This window comes from Staurois parvus, unplaced genomic scaffold (genome assembly GCF_062004578.1).
Source record: "Staurois parvus isolate SC_StPar_1 unplaced genomic scaffold, SC_StPar_1.0 ptg000438l, whole genome shotgun sequence".
Lineage (NCBI taxonomy): Eukaryota > Metazoa > Chordata > Amphibia > Anura > Ranidae > Staurois > Staurois parvus.
This window is the reverse complement of record NW_028318234.1, coordinates 2593065-2616876: the sequence shown is the minus strand read 5'-3', so window position 1 is coordinate 2616876 and position 23812 is coordinate 2593065. Positions and strand designations below refer to the sequence as shown.

Below are 23812 nucleotides of genomic sequence, written 5' to 3'. Positions count from 1 at the left end.
TAGTAAATAAACCCCAGTGGGACCACAAAGAATGAACGTAGCCACCCTCTAACGGGAAGTTGGACGCAGTAAGGAAAATGAAATTTGAAGATTTGGAAGAGGCTGAGAGCAATAGAAAGTACTTTCTTGAGTTCAGAATACATATTTGAATAGATTTTATTTTTTGAAACCAGAATTTATTGCCACTTTAAAGTAAATCAATAATAAATCAATGTCATAAGTCAAGGAAGAATCTCCACAATGGAGGCACAGGCAGCAGTAAGTTCCATCCCTATCCAAAGCTAAAATGGTCATTTGGAGAATACATTTGCCTTATTTTACCATCTAAAATGTTTTTTCGACTTTATTTGTGTCCTGTCACTCACATTCGGTGTTCTTACATACCTGCCTTATAGGCACAGCCAACACCATATTGAAAAGCTCTGGGGGTATTAAAAACAGGAGCCAAATGGCACATTTGAAGAAAAACAGAGGAAAGTGGGTGGTGATATCAGTAAACAGGATACAACAAGGGATTACCCTGACGGGAAACACAGCATGCACTTGAGATGTGAAACTCACATGGAAAGGACCTTCTGAAAAGCTTCTCAATTTCTTCAGATTGAAGCTCTCTTCCAAGCATGAGGGTAAGGCGCTGTTCTAGCAGCCCATTGTCTATGTGGATGTGCGCATGAATGTGCGTTTTATATACTGTTGGAAACTTTCATAAATGAGGTGCCAAAGTCAAAGCAATTCTGTAGTTTGAATATTTTTTTTTGTAGAAGTCTATGCTTATCTTTGAGTGTAAATGATCTTATAATGAAATTATACTCTTTTTAACTGTTTGTTGGGGTAAAGAATCATATTTTTAGCAAAGCATAGAATTTCCTAAGTTTAGTGAGTAAGTTAGGGTCCATGCTCACTATCTTAGGCTAGGTTCACACCTATGCAGGTTGCGTTTGAGCCGTTTCTGCATTGCGTTTTATATTGCATTTTTGCACCTAGGTTTTTTTAACGTGTTTTTGCTGCGATTTGATGCGTTTTGCATTTTAAATCTGCCTAGCAACAAGAAAAAGAAAAAAGAAAAGAAAAACAAAACATGCTTTTCTGCAGCGTTTCCATTGAAGTCTATAGAAACAAAAATGCTACTTTTTGCATTAAAAAAAGTCCCTGACCCTTTCCAAAAAACGCGCGGGTGAAAATACAGAGATGTAAACATGTCTCATAGGAATATATAGAGAGTATATAAGCGAGCACTGAAGAATAGATATGAATATGAATGATTAGTTATTTACGGGTAAAAGATTATCAAACTAGCTGCTGGCACTCAGGATATAGGCAACAGTCCCAATATAAACATATGTGATAAAAGTGCAGCGTTGCATTTTTATCACATATGTCTCATAGGAAATGTATTTATTTATTTCAGGTACTTATAGTGCTGTCAATTTACGCAGCACTTTACATATATATTGTACATTCACATCAGTCCCTAACCCTCAAGGGGAGTACAATCTAAGGTCCCTAACTCACATTCATATACAAGGGCCAATTTAGACAGGATTCAATTAACCTACCAGCATGTCTTTGGAGTGTGGGAGGAAACTGGAGTACCTGGAGGAAACCCACGCAAGCACAGCAAGAACATGCTAACTCCAGGCAGGAGGTGCCATGGCTGGGATTCGAACCAACGACCTTGGTACTGCCAGGCGGAAGTACTAACCATTTAGCCACTGTGCTGCCCTCATTTTAAATGGACTGTACTGCACTTCTGCAAAAAGCAAAACACTGCAGAAAACGCTTAGGTGTGAACCTAGGGTTAAAGAGATGTTGCTCCTAGAGGAGTTTAACTTTTGCCCGTAGAAGCAACTAGTGTTATCCTATGTGTCCATACACATGAGGTTGTTTAGAGGCATATTTTAAGCTCAGTGTTTAGAGGCAGAAAAAAATGCTTCTGTTTTGTGTTTTTGAGAGTGGTTTCTGGTAGAAAAAAATGCTATGATTGCAAACCGAAATTGTGGATGTCGTTCATGCTGTAAGGGTCCCAATCAATAAAGCCAACCACTGTCAGTGCATGCTAGGATGGACCTCGTCCCGGCTCCAGACAGCAATGTACAGGGAAGAAAATGTTTGCAGAGATGTGCAACTCATATAGAAAAAAAAGCTAAACGCTCCTAAAAGCTGCTAAATGCTTCAAAACTCTAGTACAAAAAAAAATGCTCAAAATTCAAACTTTTTTTCTGCCAAGAGCAATGGCGTATTTTTAAGCCCAGTGTGCATGGACCCTCAAAGTGTTGTATGAAATGGCTCCCTGTGTATGCACACATCCATCCCTCTATCCTTCCATTATTATTATTATTATTATACAGTATTTATAAAGCGCCAATAGTTCGCTCAGCGCTGTACATTACAAAGGGAGACAGAACATGTGACAGAACAATACCAATACAATGCAAAACATGAGGGGATCAAGGGCCCTGCTCTTTCGAGCTTACAATCTAGGAGGGAGGGGGTGGTGGCACAGGAGGAGATAGCTGTGGGGGATGGAGTGGTAGGAAGAGTGGAGGAGGTCGGCAAGTTAGCAGGGGGTGGGGTAGGCTTCCCTGAAGAGATGGGTTTTCAGGGTGCGCCTAAAGGAGAGGAGAGTAGGTGATAATCTGATGGGTTGGGGCAAGGAGTTCCAGAGGATGGGTGACACCCTGGAGAAGTCCTGGAGGCGGGCATGGGAGGAGGAGACCAGGGAACTAGAGAGAAGGAGGTCTTGTGAGGAGCGGAGTGTGCGTGCTGGGCGGTACTTGGATATTAGGTCAGAGATGTAGTTCGGGGCAGTATGGTGGACAGCTTTGTACGTCAGCGTTAGGATTTTGAATTTGATCCGTTGCGCAATCGGAAGCCAGTGGAGGGATTGGCAGAGGGGGGTGGCGGAAACGCCATGTCATCCATGTCATCCATCCATCCCTCTATCCTTCCCTCAATGTTATTCATCCATCCCTCTATCCTTCCCTCCATGTCATCCACCCATCCCTCCCTCCATGTTATTTATCCATCCATCCCTCCATGTTTTTCATCCATCCATCCCTCTATCCTTCCCTCCATGTCATCCACCCATCCCTCCCTCCATGTCATCCATCCATCCCTCCCTCCATGTTATTCATCCATCCTTCTATGTTATTCATCCATCCCTCTATGTTATTCATCCATCCCTCTATCCTTCCCTCCATGTCATCCATCCATCCCTCCCTCCATGTTATTCATCCATCCCTCTATCCTTCCCTCCATGTCATCCATCTATCCCTCCCTCCATGTTATTCATCCATCCATCCCTCCATGTTATTCATCCATCCCTCTATCCTTCCCTCCATGTCATCCATCCATCCATCCCTCCCTCCATGTTATTCATCCATCCATCCCTCCCTCCATGTTATTCATCCATCCCTTCCTCCCTCCATGTTATTCTTCCATCCATCCCTCCCTCCATGTCATCCATCCATCCCTCTTTCCATGTTATTCATCCATCCATCCCTCCCTCCATGTTATTCATCCATCCATCCCTCCCTCCATATTATTCATTCATCCATCCCTCCCTCCATGTCATCCATCCATCCCTCCCTCCATATTATTCATCCATCCATCCCTCCCTCCATGTTATTCATCCATCCATCCCTCCCTCCATGGCATCCATCCATCCATCCCTCCATGTCATCCATCCATCCCTCCCTCCCTCCCTCCATGTTATTCATCCATCCATCCCTCCCTCCATGTCCTCCATCCATCCATCCCTCCCTCCATGTCATCCATCCCTCCCTCCATGTTATTCATCCATCCAGATCTTTATATAAATATACATGTAATTTAAAGTGACTCTGCCCCTTACATAAAACTGCTAATAAAAGACATACTGTACCTGCAAAAAAGAAAGGAAACTGTTTTCACCACCTTTTTCTTTCTTACTTACATCTCAGTACTGCTGATCTCCTGCAGCTTCTTTGCAGCAACTTTGAGGTGCATTTACTAAGGGAAAACAGACTGTGCACTTTGCAAGTGCAGTTGCTCCAGAGCTTAGTCAATTAAATGAAGTTTCACTTTGCAAAGAATACCCAATCACATACAAGGAAAATAAAAAACAGCATTTTTGCTTGCACATTATTGAATGATGGAAGTCGGAAGAGCTTCCCCTCATTTACTAAGCTCTGGAGCAACTGCACTTGCAAAGTGCTCAGTCTGGTTGCCTTTAGTAAATCTATCCCATAATGTCTAAATGCATGCATTCAAACAACAGCTGAATGTAATATCTCAGAGCAGGTTTCCTGATAGGTGATAGGGATAACAGTGCCACAGTATTGTGCGTTCACATGGCTGCTTCTAGGATAGCTTGTGACAGGGTGACAACACAGGAGAACAGAGCGTTGTCACCCTGTAACAGGAAGCACTTGAAGAGGATCACCAGATATTATTGTAATGAAAGCTAAAGATATAGAAATATTGGAAATGACCATTGAAATTGCATTACAATAAAACTATTGGCACATTTTTGCATTTTAGATTTTAGTAATGAAAGGTTATAACCCCTGTCAGGTTTATTTTTGCCCTCTTTGTCCCACTGGGGAGATTTCCCTTAATTTTCTGTCCCACAGCCAAAACAGGAAGTGAGAGAAAATCCCTACAAATTAAGGGAATCTCTTGGGGCCCCCCGGTCACCATAACTAGTATCCCCATTGGAAGATTTTTCCACTATTACTGTTTTGGGGACAACCACAAATTTGAGATTCACTCACTTTCACTTTCAATGACAAATGGTAAACAGGACAAACAGAGAGGCCACAGACAACAATAAATACTGGCAGGGTTTGAATCCCTCTCCACGCTAAACTAAAAAAAGGTTTTGCCTTTAGTTCTACTTTAACATGGTCCTATGTGGGATTTTAGTGACTGGGTTTACTTTGACTTTAACTATTTTCTTTGTGCAATCTGTGAAACATATGCGGGGATAGCCTTTGACTGCTTATTCTGAGAAAGCTATTTCTAGAAAGTAATTAGCCTAATTAAATCTCTTGAACTGAACAAGCTGAACAAATACTTTACTTATGTATAATAGGCAATATTATTCTGTTGATGTGCTCACATGGCATGTAACTTTGCCTTCTATGCCTAAATCCAGCACAAATATAACCTGGCTGGTACCTTCAGCTTACACAACTGCTTACAAAGATTCTAAACGTTATTTTTTTTGTAAAATAACAAACATGTCTATACTTACCTGCTCTGTGTAGTGGTTTTGCACAGAGCAGCCTGGATTCTGCTGTTCTCAGGTCCCCTGCATACTCTCCTGGCCCCTCCCTCCTGTCTGGTGCCCCCACAGCAAGCAGCTTGCTATGGGGGCACCTGCTGCTCCGTGTGTCCATTTACACACGAAGCTGCAGCTTTACCCCCTCTCTCCTCATTGGCTGACTGGCTGTAATTGACAGCAGCAGGAGCCAATGGCTCCTGCTTGTTGTTTCATCCAATGAGCAGGCAGAGACCTGGGGACATCCAAGGCTGTCATTCACATCGCTGGATCGGGATGGGGCTCAGGTAAGTATTGAGGGGGCTGGGGGAGCTGCTGCACACTTTATAATCACTTTAACTGCTTTTATATATACGTGATTTTGCATTTTCGGGTAGGGGGCGTGGCTATTCGCGACCTCGGCTGTCAATCACTGGGTCCCGGGCAGTGATTACACGCCGGCACCCGGTGATCACCGAGTATTAGCAACAGGGGGAGAGAACATTATGTAAACAATACAGTTCTCTCTCCTGTCAGCTCCAGCACACTGCTTTGTATGGCTCTACATAGCACAGCCATACAAAGCAGTGTGCTTACAGTTGAAAGCACAGACACAGCTTACTGTGAAACAGCAAACAGTTAACTCTTTGATTGCCCTACATGTTAACCCCTTCCTGCCCTGTGTCATTAGTACAGTGTCAGTGCTTTTTATTAGCACTGATCACTGTATTGATGTCAGTGACACTAAGTCAGTTCCCCCCAGTGTCAGAATGCCCGCCGCAGACCCGCTATAAGTTGCTGATCACCGCCATTACTAGTTATGAAAAAAAAATTCCAGTATCTATATCACCATTTGTAAACCATACAACTTTCACGTAAACCAATTAATTTACACGAATTGAGATTTTTTTTTAGCAAAGACGTAGCAGAATACATTACGGCCTAAATTTATGATGAACTTTGATTTGTAAAATTTTTTTATTGGACATGCTTAATAGCAAAAAGTCAACAATATTGTTTTTTTCTCAAAATTGTCGGTCTTTCTTTTTATAGCACAGGATATCATATACCACCGAAAGAAAGCTCTATTCATGGGCAAAAAAAGGACGTAAATTTAATTTGGGTGCAGCATTAAATATATTATTCCGACTTTTTTTAACATATTAAAAAGTTATTTTAACATATATTTTTACATATATTTGTAAATGCATTCCAAAAATGTAGATCTGTATTTTTAAAGACATACAGTATATTTGAAATGTATTTTTAAAAATATTCTTTATATTTTTTGTAATAAAAATGCATTTCAACATACAGTATATATATATATATTTATTGAAATATATTTTGAAATATATTGAATATGGCCAAAATTGTAGCATTTTAAATATATGTCAATATATATGGGAAGAATATTTTTAAAGTTTTCAAATATATTTTTCTTCCATGTGGGAATGCAGTGCCGTAACAAAAAAAATGGCCTGGTCAGGAAGGGGGGTAAATCCTCTGAAGGGCAAATGGTTGAAGTAGAATTCTGGGCTTTTACTTACTATGCTTAAAATTGCTCCCTTCCCCTGCCTAACACCTATACTAACTACCTTGTGTAAGAAAGATATATATACTTACCAGGGGCGGACTGACAACTCATGGGGCCCCCGGGCAAAGGGGATCATGGGGCCCCTGTGTCCTTGCCCAAACTCAAAAAAGCCTATGAAAAAGGTACAAGGGGCATCTCATGGGGCCCCCTACTGACCCCGGGCCCTCAGGCAGTGCCAGAGTTTCCAAATGGTCAGTCCGCCCCTGATACTTATTTTCAGTCTGCTCTGATACGATCAAGTGATCTCCCTTGCATTAGCCAATGCCAGGGAGAGCAGAAAGCAGTTGACAACAACTGGAATGCTTGAGCCGTGACATCACCTATAGGCTCCCATGGCCCATCCGCTGTAGGCAACTCCACTCCCCTGCAGCTGCAACTGGCTGACACAGGGGAGTCGGATTATGTGACCGTACCAGAGTGGCCTGAAAATAGATAAGTATATGCATCTTTCTTCCACAAGGTAGTTAATATAGGTGTTAAAAGGGGGAGGAGCGTATTTCAGAATAGTTAATAAAAGCCTGGAATTCTCATTAAATGGCATATAAAAGCCTGGAATTCTCATTTAAAGGCATATAAAAGCCTGGAATTCTCATTTAAAGGCATACTTCATCTTTCTGACTGTGTTTCACTATATTTAGGGTATAATGGGAAACACAGTCACGTTCCCTAACCTCACCCTGAAACTGCCCCCCCCCCCCCCCCCCCACTTACCAGACTCACAGGGTGCTTCTCCTAGGAGTGTCCCGTTGTTTGAATTTATCTTGGATCAGTGAATGGGAAACTACAAGTCCTATTTATCATTGCAGCAGAAGGACTTCTTACAGACTGTGTAATGTCCCTGCACTTGTAGTCCAGTGTTTACCTCTTCCAGCCCCATAAAATAAGATCCATACCTCCATACGGACCTGGGACTAGGTGGTACGCAATGCAGGAGACTGTGCATTGCATCCATGGGGCACAGATCACAATTGCAATGCTCTGAAGGCTTCAATGCATAAAGGTAATAAATATACAATTTGTACTTTATTGATGTAGGTGCATTTGTTTTATTTTTTTAATATGGTGGACAATGCCCTATGCTACAACAAAAGAAACTGTAGCAATAACACCATTTCTGTAATAAATTATTAATAACCTATAAGGCTTTGGCAATAAGAAACATCACAAAAATATAGGTGTCACGTACTTGATTGGAGACTGAAATGACGAGGTCGGTCTCACTTGTGTCACTAGCCCTGACCCCACTGGAAGTGGAACAGAGGGTGTCTAGGGACCAGGGGGACAAGAGCGTCAGCAGATGTTGTTTGCAGCTCTTGCAGTTGGAGACTTTGGAAGACTGATGAACCTCCGATTCAGGCACAGTAGTAATATGCAGAGCTGGTATGGGAGGTCGCCAGGCGTGCACCAGAGCAAGGCAGGAAGCTGGGATGGGAGACAGGAGCAATGTCATAGGAATAGCCTGGGTCATCAACAGGCGGACAGCGAGGTGCCAAATCATAAGCATGCCAAAGTCAGGAGCAGAGCCAAAGTCAGGAACCAGTATCAAGCAGGAGAGTAATCAGAGTCATGTCAGGTCAGGAACAAGCCAGGTCAGCAACGAGGAAATCCCACAGGAACGAGCAGGAAACGGGGAAAAGCTGAAGGCCAGTCAGCACTCAGCACAGGCAGAGGCACCTTTTAAATAGTCCGCCTGGCGCCAATCTTCACCATGCGTGTGCACGTGCGTGTGCGCGATCGCGCATTTCTTTGCCAATCGTCTCACCGGGATTCCCATACAATAGGTGTCATGGGCAAGGTCACACCTTACATTCAAAATGTGTTAATCAAATCAGTATTACTCTGTTAACTGTTAAAACGCTAGACGCAGGAGACCCGAGAACACATAAAACCAAGTAAGGGCCAGCCATGTTAACGGGTTTATGTTTTCTTAAAGCAGGATTTGTGTTCCTATACAAGTTTTTGGGAATACAAAACCTGCTTGAAGCAGGTTAAATGAAGATCAAGGGCGCTGGTCAATGAATTCTGGATGGTAGCTCCAAAATCAAAGCCTATAAGGCTTTGTGAGGAAAATGAAACTGTTCAACACATGAAAGGCCCAGATGGTTGTATTTGCCTCTTAGACTAACTGTTCTTATTCCTCCCATGCTTAGTCGGGTCACCAATCATGTTCTTTGATACAGATGAGAGAACATTTACTGAGAAGTTTACCAGGTTCCTAAAGCAAAAAATGGGTGTGGCTAACATAAGGGGTGTGGCTAGCTTGTTTTTGCTTGTGGCTTGTTTGTGGATAGTTTTACATTTTATGGACACCTCAAGTTTTTGTTTTTTTCAGGGACATCTTTTCCACAATAACATTATCTGAGCTTCATTCCTCCAAAATCCTCCACCTGTATTGTACTAATACAGACTCAGGGTTTTTGAAAGAGCTTAATTACTCCTTGACACCTTCTTGTATTGTATGACCGCAGTGGTTGGCTCTCACAACTGTCAAAAGTTTGGGAACCCTTCCTGCTGGTTCCCGATCAGAAGTGATTACTGAGAGCTGACAGTGACAGCTCAGTCAGTGTGCCATTGCTTAGTTCTCTGGTTACTTGCTGATTGACAGGAGTGACTGCATCATCCCCCCTGTAGAGTAGAACAGGAACTGTGTTAGCTGCTGGTGAGAGGATTATGCTTTCCTTCCAATTTCAGCCTAATATGGGTGGAAGAGAGCAGGAAGAGAACTGCAAACACACGTAGGGTGGTGGAAGAAACTCCTACTACTCCTGAAAGCCCCTTAGCCACTCTACCTCTCTCAGAGCCCTTTTGTTCCTCTTCCTACCTAAGAGCCACACAGGGCCCCTTTAGTTCAGTGCAGTCCAATAAGCCCCCAAACTCCAGCCTCCCAGCTTCCTTTCTTCATCCCACTTACATGGATGCTACAACAGTTCTCCTTTGGCAGCTCTCTTCAGAAGGAGATGTATGCAAGCTCAATTAGGCTGGCCATATATGTATCCATTTTATTTTTTGATCAGCCAACGGGTGATAAAACAAATCTGACCAGATTTCCCAATTCACACAAGGGAGATGGATGGGGAAATCCTCCCTGCTGTGCTATTCTTCCACTTTCAGAATACACTGATCAGCATGGTCAGAACGGTCATACGTAGATTGAAATTTGTCCAGTCTCTGCTGAACCAGCCAAATTTTGATCCATCTATGGCCAGCTTTAGAGAGAGAGAGAGTCACAAAAGTTACGATAGCAGTGATGATGTGCAGTAACCTCTAGCAACCAATCAAGAAGCAGATATTATGTGCTGTAACCTCTAGCAACCAGTCAGTGGGTGGCAATGATATGATGTAACCTCCAGCAATCAAGTAAATTGATTTTGAGTTTAAATTATTTGAAAGAAATCTTGCGAGCCAAGTAATAAAAAATTCCTATTGTTGGATCGCAAACTTATAACACATAACTACCAATGTGAAAAAAGCGTGAAAATAAAAAATGTAGTATTGCGCTCACAACCTTTCAATCTTATATATCTAGACAAATAAATGTGTATATGATATACATAAATGACTGCATTTGTGAATCTGTAAAAATCAACTCAAATAAGCAAAAATAAAAAACACTGAACAGTTAAATAAAAAAGAAATAGTAATATAATATAATGATAATGTCCCATAGAGAAATAAGTGACTTTGTGCTGAAAAATCTTCAATATCTTTAAATAGGTGACTGCTTGTGCCTCCTCCCTTAAGTGAAGATGTGCGCTCACCTCATGAATAGCCTGCAATTAGGCTATTAAAGCTTGCGGTTCACCTCCTTGGAACCTACTTGTTTAGGAACTGCTGTAGATGAGATAACCATGAAATGCGACATGTGTTGTAGAAAAATATCCTCTCACTGGGTGCCACTCCACTGTCTTCTTATTTCCATGCGGTTCTCCATAAATAAGAAAAATCCTGACATGGTGCTTTATCGTTTTTAAAAAAGCTTTAATGTGAAGCTGACAGGTGGCACTCACATAAATCGTATAGTGGTAGTACAATTATCTCAGACCTCCGCTGACTGTCGGAGCTGTGCGCTCGTAGTCCGATGGCCGGACTGACTCCCTCCGAGTGACGTGAACAGTCCCACCCCTGAGGTCACTTGGGGTGGGACTGTTCACGTCACTCGGAGGGAGTCAGTCCGGCCATCGGACTACGAGCGCACAGCTCCGACAGTCAGCGGAGGTCTGAGATAATTGTACTACCACTATACGATTTATGTGAGTGCCACCTGTCAGCTTCACATTAAAGCTTTTTTAAAAACGATAAAGCACCATGTCAGGATTTTTCTGATTTTGAGTTTAGCTGCTATTTATTGTATGTCTCAGAGCAGGTGGAGGGCAAAAATTCATGGGGGGCAGGGGGCAGAAGAAAATATTTGCTCAGGGTCCAATCAATATTAAAGACTGCCCCGGTGCTCCCTGTATTTATTGTTTGTAAGATTTAGAACATACACAAATACCAAATATTATAAAAAATAGCAGTTTTTATATTTGTAAATGTTAAAAGAATAATTTAAAAAAATTGACCCATAAACCATGATATTTTTATTGTAACTACAAAAAGTAGCTGTACATTTCATGTTATATTTTACTCTTCAAATGACTGCATTGCTTATATTTAAACACTAGTTAAAAGGAAAGGTAGTGATATAGCCCAAAGCGAATGGCAAATGTCTGATCTCATTTTAGAACATTTCAGAAACATGATAGAGTTTGTTTGCTGTGGGCAGCACAACTATTTTTTCAGAGCACCAAAGTGTCTAACTTATTTATATTTTTAGGTTTCCCTTTTTCTTGTCTGTAAATATGTCCAAATGTGTCTTTGCACATGAAGTATTATTGATCTATATATTTTCAATGTGATTGAGAGTGGAGCAGGTGCTTTTTAGCTTGAATGGTGCCCAACTTTCACATATCAGAAAACTAGGAGGGATGGATGCAAGAATGTATTTTACGTCATTTACAGGCATGTTTCTCATGATGACCCATGGCTGCTAATGGGTGTGACAGAGGGGAGGGGGTGGACCTGTCTGTCCTCTCTAAATGAAAGTGCCTTGGGGCCCAGTCTGGGGGAAAAGATCTTTCTTCTAATGGTGCCTACATAGTTCCATCACCAGTGCCACGTGACAAAGTCAGGAGAGGTACCTTTCTTCAATTCAGTAACCACTGAAATCAATACTCATGCTTTAGTGGAGCCTATGGGACATCACCCATACATTGACCACCAATATAAGAGTTATTCTTCATCCACCAACTACTAATGTAAAGGTAATTTTTCTACCCTCTGAAAAACCTTGTATGGGGCATTCATCCATCCCTGGCCACTAATTTGAAGTAATTCTAAAGACTTTATTTTTTGAAATAACAAACATGTCTATACTTATCTGCTGTGTACTGTGGTTTTGCACAGAGCAGCCTGGATCCTCCTCTTCTTGGTCACCTGCAGACACTCCTGTCCCCTCCCTCCTATCTGGTGCCCCCACAGCAAGCAGCTTGCTATGGGGGCACCTACTGCTCCGTGTCCATTCACACACAGAGCCGCAGCTCGCCCCCCCCTTCTCATTGGCTCACTGGCTGTGATTGACAGGAGCAGGAGCCAATGGCTTCTGCTGCTGTCTCAGCCAATGAGGAGAGGGAGTCCTAAGATAGCTGAGACTCCAGTGCACATTGCTGGATTGAAAGGGGGCTTAGGTGAGTATTAGGGGGGACTTGGCGGATGCTGCACACAGAAGGTTTTTTACCTTCATGCTTAGAATGCAAGGTAAAAAACCTTGAGCCTTTGAAACCACTTTGAGGAGGCAGTCTTTCACCCACTGACCGCAGTATAATAGGAACTATTCCACCCACTGTCTTCCAGTGTACAGGATATTCCTCCACTCATTGAACAAAAATGTGATAGGAATTATTTAAGCAATTCCTTAAAGCAATGACTGTCAGCTAAAATTGTTACTGAACCCTGAACCCTGCATTCACAAAATCTGTCTCCCACAGTACAAAGAACATGGAAATGCAATTTTTTTGTAACTATAAACTGCTAAATACCTTTTCTCATCAGCAGTATATAGCAGTCTTGTGACTTCTATCAGTGTCCGGCTTTGCACTGGCTAAAGCTTGTAGGAGGAGTTTTCATTCTCATATGACTGTCCTAGTAAGCTGCATAACCCCTGACCCTCTGTCTGGACAGCACTGATTAGCCATGTGCTGATCCCATGCACCCCCCCCCCCCAAAAAAAAAAAAAAAAATTGTCTAGCAATACACACCAAACTGAGCATGTGCAGAGTGCCTCTGAGAGCTCAGTGCTATCAGCATATGGATTGGGGACAGTAGAAGTAGGGCATTATCAGAGAAGATAGGACAAAACATCCTTTTTACACAATGTGGAAGATTAACCCCTTAGGTTCCACAGTGAACACAATAAGCATTGTTCACTGCATGTACAGACTGATTTTGCTGTTGTGGGTTTAGTAACACTTTAAGGGAAACCCTATGATCGCACATGTGTGGGGACAGTCTTCCACACACTGACTACCATTGTAAAGGGCATTCTTTTACCCAATAACCACTTAGCGGGGGGGGGGGGCATTCTTTTACCCACTGACAATGTAAGTCACTGTCTTTTACCCATTGACCACTAGTGAAAGGGACATTTGTTGTCCACCTACTGACCACCAATGTGAGGAAGAATTCTTCAGTCCACCAACTACCAATGTATACAAGTATCCTTCCGCTACTGGCCAACAATGTAAAGAGGCACTCTGCCACCTACTGACCACTAATGTAGAGGACATTTTTCTTCCCAGTGATGACTGACCACCAATATAAAGGACAGTCTTCTTCCCACTAGCCATCAATGTAAAGGGGCAGAGAATGGCCTTTAACATTCCACTATGGGGTCACCTGGGTTGAAGATTATTATTAGTGTTCCAACAAATACTTATTACAGTTTCCAGCTGCCACAAGTTGGCACTTGAACATGGATATACTAGTCCTGAAAAAATGACTGTGTTTGAACCCACTGTAAATATAACAATAGCTAATCAAAAATTGTATTCAAAGGCTAACTGGTTTCTAAGTAAATTGTTTCTAGTTTGTAAAAGTGATGGGGAAATTGTAACCTCCGTATTCTGATGTAAACAGTTCTCTGTATTAAAGCAATGCAAAATGTGTTGAACTGATATCAGTATAGTGTGAACTAAGTATATAAACCACCAAAATGAATAAATACAGAAATGCTAAATGTTTGTATTTTTTACAGGGGCTACTGTTTGTCCTTGCATCTCTTTTACTGGTCTGTAAAGTGACAGCTTTCTTTCCATGGTATGTATGTGATGTTCCACTAATCATAAGTAAGATATCTTTGTTACATCTCCTTGACAGCAAATTAAAGGCATATTGTTTTTTTACCTTGCAGTGGTAATAAAGGTTTGGCTTTTCTTAAATAACAAAGGTGTCATACCTACCTGCTCCGTGCAGTGGTTTTTAACAGCGCAGCCCCGATACTCCTCTTCTTGGGTCCCCAGCTCACGCTCCTGGCTCCTCCCCCTTGACCAGTGTCCACAATAGCTAGTTGCTTGCTATGGGGGTTACTGGTGCATGCTTGCTCTCAAGCCCTGCTCTATGCATCCATAAGACACATAGAGCTGTGGCTCAGCCCTGCCCCCAGCTCTCTCCGCAATGGCTGACTGGCTGTGATTGACAGCAGTGGGAGCCAATAAGGAGAGGGAGTCCTGGAACAGCTGAAGCTCTCGTGCCTATCACTGGGCCATGATGGGCACAGGTAAGTATTGGGGGGCTGAGGGGGGAGCAGCACGCAGAAGATTTTTTACCTTTATGCATAGAATGCATGAATGTAAAAAACCTTCAGCCTTTACAACTACTTTAATGCATTCTATGCATTAAGGTAAAAAAACCTGTCTCTCCCGCCCTCCCCTCCACCCCCGAATACCTATCTGTAAGTCCTGTATCTCTCCAGCATTGTGCTCGTCTGCAGGTCTTCTCTACTCTCTCACAGTCTTGGTTGAGAGCAGCGGGACCCATTAGCTCCTGCTGCTGTTGGTCAGATCAAGTGAGGAAAGAGTGGGGGGCAGGGCCAAGCCATGCTGGGTGTGTCAGTGGGCACACACAGCCCGGCTCAAGAGCGAGCTCACACGTGCCATCATAGGAAGCAGAGAAGAAGAGGAGTCTAGAGTGTTGGTGATGGATCCAAGAAGAGGAGGTTAGGGGCTGCTCTGTGAACTACTATTGCACAGAGCAGGTAAGTGTAACATGTTTGTTATTTTAGAAAAAAAAAATTAACTTTACGCCCACTTTAAGCAAACATGTCAAAAACTAAAACTGTGCTAGGTGGCCTCTGATGCCTCAAGATAGCCATATCACCTCACCAGCTTGATCTCTCCCGCAACCCCCAAATACCGTCACTAACAAGGATTGACCATAGTTGCATTCACCATCGTACAGTGGCCGACCCCATATTCTAACTCTGAAAACCTTTCCCTAAATAATGCATGACTAAAATTCCTATTCATGTTTGAAAAGCATTTTATTTGCAAATGATAATATAAAACAAAACCGAATAATAAACCATAAGATAACAATATCAGCAAATATATAATTTTGATTAAATAGCAAACAATTCCAGCAGTGAGGCCTGTGAGACAGGACTGCAAATAGATCACATCTGTTTTATTCAGTGTTTCCTTCACTCTGTGTGAACTTGTGCCAGTGATGGTGTTTCTGGGGATGTTTAGTCATAAACGATACAGCTAATTAGTCAGAATATCTTTTTTTGTTTATTATTGGCATGTTAGCATTAGCTCTAATTAGAGAGTATTAAGCCTGCTAATGATAATTAGTGTTGTTTTTGCAATGGCAGGCTGTTTAGAGGCATAAAACGGCGATGTCAGTGTCAGCGTGTCAGAAAGCCATTTTATACAAAAATATTCAGTAACATATGTTAGGTTTTTCTCTTGGGGAAAACTCAGCCAGCATAAGATGGTACATAATCAGTTTGCAATAATATTAAAAAAAAAAAAAAAGTTTACGTAAATTGTATTTTTAACCGTAAAGGATATAGGGGCAAATCACCAAAACATATGTGGATTTCCACAAAGGACCCATGACCATCAACCAAAAGACAAAAATAATTCAAATAAAACCTGCTTCCTGAAAACCCTAGGCTCATGGGTGATCCATGTGGAGGCAAAAACCCTTATGAAGCATGATTCGGCATTAAAAATAAATTCTATTCTATCAGGGTCTTTTCACTCTTAGCTCCCGGTCACACTGCCGCAATTTCAGCTGCGATTTGGGAATTGAAATCGTACCTGAAATCAGATCTAATGAATGTGAATGGGAGTGTCTTAACATATGCGATTTGCTGCAGCAAAGTAGTTCTTGTATGACTTTTTCTGCAGTTTGTGGCAATTTCACCTAGACTACAATAGAAATTGCACTGCAAAACGCAATGGAAAACGCAAGAAATCGTTGGGAAATCTTCAGAATACATGGCAAACAAAACGTGCGATTTTAAATCGCATCCAGTGTGAACCAAGCCTTAGTGCCCAGTGATACCGGTGTGATCTCAGGTGAAATTTTTTAATTGATATCACACCTGTAACCGCATCTAATGAATGTGAATGTCAGTGTCTTAACATGTGCTATTTGCTGCAGCGCGATTTCTAAAGTAGTTCTTGCATTACTTTTTCTGCAGTTTTGTTTTGCGATTTCACATACATAGAATACAATGGAAATTGCTCTGCAAATTGCAAGAAATCGTTGAAAATGTTCACAAGCAGCAATAAAGTCTTCCAAAATTGCACCTGAAATTGCGTTGAAATTGCACACAAATCACGTGATTTTAAATCAGCGGTGTGACCGGTGACTTATGTGTTTTCCTTCTGATGCATTTTTTTATTAACCTCCTTAGCGGTATTCCCGAGTGTAGCTCGGGGTAAACTTTGAGTACCAAAAGCGGTAACCCCGAGCTACACTCGGGCTTACCATGCGGCGCTGCTTAGGGATTCCCTGCAGCACTTACCTTGTCCTTCACTCCCACGATGTGTCCCCTGCAGCGTCCCCGGCCATCTCCTCCGGCCGATGCCGGCATCTGGCTTCCATGTTCCGGTCCCTGTGACGTTGGGACGTGCGGCAAATTTGAAATTTTTAAAAAATGGCATTTTTTTAAAAATGATTATTACATAGTAAAACATTGCTGTTTCAATGCATTTCACATACATTTTGTCCCTACTGCTTTGTCCGGCGCCCTGCCTGCATTTTGACTGTTCTTTCTGCCTGGAAACTTAGAAAAGTCCATGGCATCCAAAAAGCGTCCCTTTACGTCAAAAGCGGTTTTAGACCAGCTAGAGAACAGCGATAGTAAATCAGAACTACTTGCAGAATTCAGTGATAATGATTTGTGGGGAAATTCATCATCAGACACTGAAAACGATTTTGCGACTTTGCTCAGCAATGTGCGAATTTGCCTCTGTATTTCAAATTTCAGTGTTTTTGGTTTGATTATATTATTGAATTAAATTTATTATTATTATTTTTTATGATTATTTATTAAATTATAATTTATGATTTCGTGTTTCAAATTTTATCATACCCGGGATGTTTACTAGACTCTTGTTCGTACAGATTTCAGTGAGTTATTCCTAAAAATTAAAGCCTACAATAAAAAACTACATATTTCCATGCAAAATAATGGTACCGCTTTCAGCACAAAATATCGGAAATAATCAGACCGCCGAGGAGGTTAAAATCAATGGATGGCATCAGAACGCACATCAGCACACTTTGACATGTGTTAATAAGCGTTATCCCATGTTTTAACACGTGTTGAAATGCGCTTTCTATTGATTGGTAAAGTGAATCATAATGCACATCAGAGCATGTTGATGTATATCGTGATGTGTTGAAATGTGTCATGATGTGTTGACGTGTGTAAACCTGCGTCATAATGCATACATTGACAAGGTTTGATGAGTGTCTACTAAAATTGAAACCGCATCAAAGAAATGTCTTTCCTGTGAAAAGGCCATTAGACAATTGGGAGCTTTTTGGTACAATATTCTACTGTGTTGTTATCCATAAATATTAATAGTCATTTATATTTTTTGCATTTAGGAACACATAAAGTCCTTTTAAACAATCTGTTGAATTGGCTAGAATGGACTTCTGTGAAAGTCTATTCCAAAAGTTCACAGGTCTTGTCATTTCTGAAGACAAAGAACAGAAAAATCAGTGCAAACTAATTCCCCAGGTCCTGATGCCAAAGAACAAAGTAAAAGTACATAATAAAGTTCAATGTATATAAGTCCACCTAGCACTAGGGCAAGCTCTTGAAGCTGTAGCAGGCTCTGGATAAAGACACAATGAAGAAGAAAAAGCGGCTCTAAGTACAGTATAAGGACATTTACTCCAGAACAATAGAAAATCACTTACATGGTAAAAGTATAAAAAAAGCTCATCGGTGTATTGAAGTGTCAAGATGAAGTCCTCACTGAGTGAGCCGCGGTCTGCGCTTAAGGGAGACTGTAGATGGAGAGAGCCGTCTCAGAAGATGGGCAATGGAATGCACCTTAAAGCGCAATGTCGGCTTCAGATTGATGACGTAGGGAGGACCAGCATGCAATGCAACACATTTTGGAGCATGCGCGAAGCCGCTGGACGGCAAAAGCACTCACTTCTCAAGCATAGGCAGTACTGGGAAAGGTATGTGCATATATAGGGAAACTCTAATGAGCACTACCGATTGGCAAATGAACAACTGAGCTTATAAGTGAACAACTGAGCTTATAAATGAAGGCATCGTGGATGAAAAGATAATGAAATTAAATGAAAAACAGAAGGAAAATAGAAGACAAAATAGAAGAAAAAGATTGAAGGATAAATAAATAAACTAGAAAAGCTACAATTTCTGGGGAAATTGTGTGAAGTGTTCTTGCCTCCACCAGTAGTCTACAACTGAAGTGGGCGGAGTAACTGGGTGGAGTGGCTTGAGTAACTGTTGTGTGGTTGGAGTGGCTGGAGTAACTGTCAATGGGCGGCATGAGTTGCAAACAAATGGTCATATTGTGAAAACTATCAGGACTATGGCTTAGCCGTGGACATTTTTATTGGCAGCAGGGATAGCTGAACGTTTTGATATAAAATTTGTGTAGGTGGGCTTGAAAATGAGGGAGTGATGGCAGTTTAGAGATCATGTCCTGATTTTTTAGCTCCCACTCTAGTTTTGAACATTCCCCCATTCATTCCTATAGGACCAATTTCACCACAAAAACGCCGATATTTCGTGAACCATTCGGCGAAACATTCCACAAAGTAATAGCACACCAATCGGGAACAATCCGCACGTTTCGGTATATTACTGTCTATGTAGTGTAAAAACTGTGGGAGGAGTTAGGGTGGTAAATTTGGCTATAATAATAAGAATATATATGTGAGATAACAGTAAGTGGTCTTGCCATGCAAGAACACTTAATAATAGAAACTAAAAAATACAAAATACAAATAAAAAAGATTAATTAAATTAAAAAATAAAAATAAAATTGAAATAAAAATAAAAAATAATAATAATTAGTAATAATTATTAAAAATATATAAATTAAATGGGATTAGGATATACAATATACAAGCATATACACATATATAAAACTACATAAAATATATATGCATAAAATATGCATACATGTTGAATACATTTGTTACTATATTTACATCAAATGCTGATGGTAAATATAACTATAATTAAAAATGCAATATATTGGAAAATGATGATATGTAGTAACTGAAAGTAATGGTAATATAATAATAAGAATAAGAATAATGATAAATAAATAATAATAATAGTAATAGTGATAAATTAGGTCGTGGTGATTTGTAAAACGAGGGATAATGGAAAGACAAGAGCATATTGGTGCTAACATCTAATTCTTCATTGAGTCCACTTGGGGATAATGTGTCCATCATAAAAATCCAGTATGTTTCTTGGGAGCATAACTTTAGAAAACGTTTAGATTCAAAAATATGTTTAGGTATGGCTTCTATAATCCAAACTTTTAAAGCTGTTGTGGATTTCTGATGGGGGACACTGTGTTTGTCCTTACCGTCTTTAACGAGTCTGCGGTGTCCACCAAATCCAGCACACAGTGGTCTGATGGTTCAGCCTATATATAATAGGCTGCAAGGGCAAGTCAGACAATATACTACATAATCAGTAGAACAGTTGTAAAAACCACTGAAAATATACGTTTTACCCTTGATGGGAAAGGTTTTTTGTCCATGCTCTACAAATTTGCAGGTCTTGCATAATGCCTGTTTACATTGATACATGTCCTTTAAAGGTAGTAAACAGAGGGGGTTATTAGTAAGGGAAGGATGATTGTATTTGCTAGGGGCTAATTTATTCTTGAGACTAGGAGCCTTCCTATAGGTGAAGCTGTTTTTTTATCTATAACATCCTGCAAATGGGGGTCTTGAAGTAGAATAGATCAATGTTTATGGCTAATGCCTTCCATTTTGCGATATTGCTGGTGAAATCTGGTGATGAATCTAACAGAGGTATTCACTTCATTATTGCTGACCGGCTCTCTCCATCTACAGTCTCCCTTAAGCGCGGACTGTGGCTCACTCAGCGAGGACTTCATCTTGACACTTCAATACACTGATGAGCTTTTTTTTATACTTTTACCATGTGAGTGATTTTCCATTGTTCCGGAATAAATGTCCTTATACTGCACTTAGAGGCGCTTTTTCTTCTTCATCTTGTCATTTCTGAAGGCTAAATTCTCCTGTTCACAAATAGTGCCCCTTTTGTCATTTTCAATGACCTTAACCGCTTACGTGCCGCTCTATAGCAGAATTACCGCTACAGGGTGGCACGGGTGCACAAAATCACGTATAAATACGTTATTTTGCAGTTCCAGGTAGGGAGCTTGTGCCCTACCCATGCCGCCATTTGGCGTTCCCCACGGGCCCCACCGGTAAATTCTTGCTGCAACCCCCAGCGGTGGAGAGACTTGTGTATAAACACCACAAATCACTCCCTTGTCAGCTTCTGCACACTGATTTGTATGGCTTTGCATAGCACAGCCATGCAAAGCAGTGTGCTTACAGTGAAACACAGCCCACATAGTAAAACAGCACACAGTTACCCCCTTTGATCACCCCATATGTTAATCCCCTTCCTGCCCGGTGCTATTAGTACAATGTCAGTGCTTTTTATTATCACTGATCACTGTATTAGTGTCACTGGGGATGTCAGTGACACCAAGTCAGTTCCCCTCAGTGTCAGAATGCCCGTCGTAGTCCTGCTATAAGTCACTGATCTCCGCCATTACTAGTAAAACAAAACAAAAATACAGTATATATACCGCCATTTGTAAACGCTATAACTTTCACGTAAACCAATTAATTTACACGTATCAGGATTTTTTTTAGCAAACACATGTAGCAGAATACATTTTGGCCTAAATTTATGACAAAATGTTACATTTTTTATTGGACATGTTTAATAGCAAAAAGTCAAAAATATTGTTATTTTCTCAAAATTGTTGGTCTTTTTTTGTTTATAGCGCAAAAAATAAAAAAGCACAGGGGATCAAATACCACCAAAAGATAGCTCTATTTGTGGGAAAAAAGGACGTAAATTTAATTTGGGTGCAGCATTGCATGACCATGCAATAGTCAGTTAAAGTAACACTGTGCCATATTGTAAAAAATGGTCTTGTCAGGAAGGGGGGTAAATCCTCTGGAGAGAAAATGGTTAAAACAGTATTAAACCTACAACCAAAAATGTATTAATAATCTTTAGACATGGTGGCTGCATTCATTTTTTTTCTTTTGGCTTTCTTTCTTCTATTTTCACCTGGTGATCTGGCCAGTGACACCTCTTGTATTAGTGAGACACAACTGTGGAGGACTGAGTACAGGGGGCACAGCAGACAGCAGCATTGTCAGTCTGGGGGAAAGGTAGTGATAAATGTATTAGAAGATTTAGAACCACTAATAAAATTAAGCCAAACTCTAGCTCACACTTTATAATCAGTTACAGCAAATAGTTTTTTTCCTTTTGGAATAAAGGTTTTACATGAATAAAAAAAAGCTGATCTTTTTAAGCACCCCTGCCAGTGTTAAGTGGCTGGTCTCATCTATATAAACTGATACATTCTGCTGGAAAGAGATTCCAGCTCCAACAAGATTTGAAACTTGTATTGAACAGAATGCCAGAGTTACAACCCCCCCAGCAGGAAAGCGCCTCTTAGGGGAAACAACTCACAGTTCAATGCAATCAAAGATGTGGCTGGGGAGAGGTGCAGACAGTGTCTGTTTCAGAGGTGGAAGTGAAACCTGGCCAATCCGGTCCCAAGTGGGGAGACTTCTTTCCAGGTTAGCAAGTCTTTAGCCTGTACATTCTTGTCTGGAACCTCTCCCTACCGGTAGTTGCTGTCCCGAACAAACAGGGTCTCTCTTCCTACACTAGCCACTTACAAAATGCATGCCAAAACCCAGGGGCAGGGACTTATAAGGACCTTTCTGACCAAAGATAGCCGCCAAGGGTCACATGGCTGCCGCGTAGGAAACTGACCCAGGAAACCATAGCGAAAATATTTTTCCAGGCTGTGGCACCACTCAAGTCGAGCGCCACCTACAGTGTAGAAAACAGACTGCACCTGCCTACAAACTGTGTTTTTGAAAAACAACAAACTTGCTGGCTGGTTCACCAGATGAAAACAGAAAAAAGCCTCAAAAAGGAAACTAATGCAGTCATCACATCTAAGAATTGGTAAGCTGCAATATAATAAACATATGCTTTTGGGGTTAACACTGCTTTAGTGTGAATAACGTTGCACCAAATTTACCATATGGGCCATTTATGTAGTTAAACATGATGATCAGGACCAGGACATATTAATCACCTCTTCCAATGGAAATTAACTCAATATTTTCATAGCATGAGTCTTCCATGTCCCTTTAGTTAGTTGCCCTTCTTTGCACTCTCTCCAGTTTTTCAACATCCTTTTTTGCGAACTCTGCCCAGAAACCCAAAAATTGTATCATGATAATCCATAGCTTGAGATTTGTTAAGCAGATCTTGCTCTACAGTGGCAAGGACCATAGTTACATAGTTAGTCTGGCTGAAAAAAGACAAAAGTCCTTCCAGTTCAACCATCAAAATTTATCCTACACCCACAGTTGATCCAGAGGAAGTAAAAAAAACCCAGCAAAGCATGATCCAATTTGCTCCTGCAGGAGAAAAAATTCCTTCCTGATCCCCCGAGAGGCAATTGGATATTCCCTGGATCAACTTTACCTATAAATGTTAGTATCCAGTTATATTCTGTGTATCCAAGAAAGAATCCAGGCCTTTTTTAAAGCAATCCACTGAGCTGGCCAGAGCCAACTCTTGAGGGAGTCTATTCCACATTTTCACAGCTCTCACTGTGAAGAAACCTTTCCGTATTTGGAGATTAAATCTCTTTCCTCCAGACGTAAAGAGGGCCCCCCTGTCCTTGTGATGACCTCAGGGTTAATAACTCTACATCGAGTTCACTGTATGAACCACTGATGTATTTATACATGTTGATCATATCCCTCTTATGTATTATACATGGAGATCATATCCCCCCTTAATCTCCTCTTCTCAAGAGAGAATAAATTCAGTTCCTCTAATCTTTCCTCATAGCTGATCTCCTCCATGCCTCTTATCAGTTTGGTTGCCCTTCTCTGTACTTTCTCCAGTTCCCCAATGTTCTTTTTGTGAATTGGTACCCAAAACTGAACAGCATATTCCAGATGAGGTCTTACTAATGATTTGTACCGGGGTAATATGATATCTCTCTCTGGAGTCTATACCTCTTTTAATACAAGAGAAGATTTTGCTCGCTTTAGAACTACAGCTTGTCATTGCATGCCATTATTAAGCTTGTGATCTACCA

At 41.1% G+C, this 23812-nt stretch overlaps 1 protein-coding gene across 1 annotated transcript in view; it reads left to right on the top strand.

The window, feature by feature from the left end:
• Positions 1 to 534: 534 nt before the first annotated feature.
• C7 (complement C7) overlaps positions 535 to 23812 on the top strand; it is a 115011-nt gene continuing 91733 nt past the window's right edge. The window contains exons 1-2 of the mRNA XM_089687815.1: positions 535 to 626; positions 14128 to 14189. Of these exons, the coding sequence (XP_089543941.1) occupies positions 621 to 626; positions 14128 to 14189 (68 nt within the window). The 5' untranslated portion in view covers positions 535 to 620. The remainder of the gene's footprint in view (positions 627 to 14127; positions 14190 to 23812) is intronic.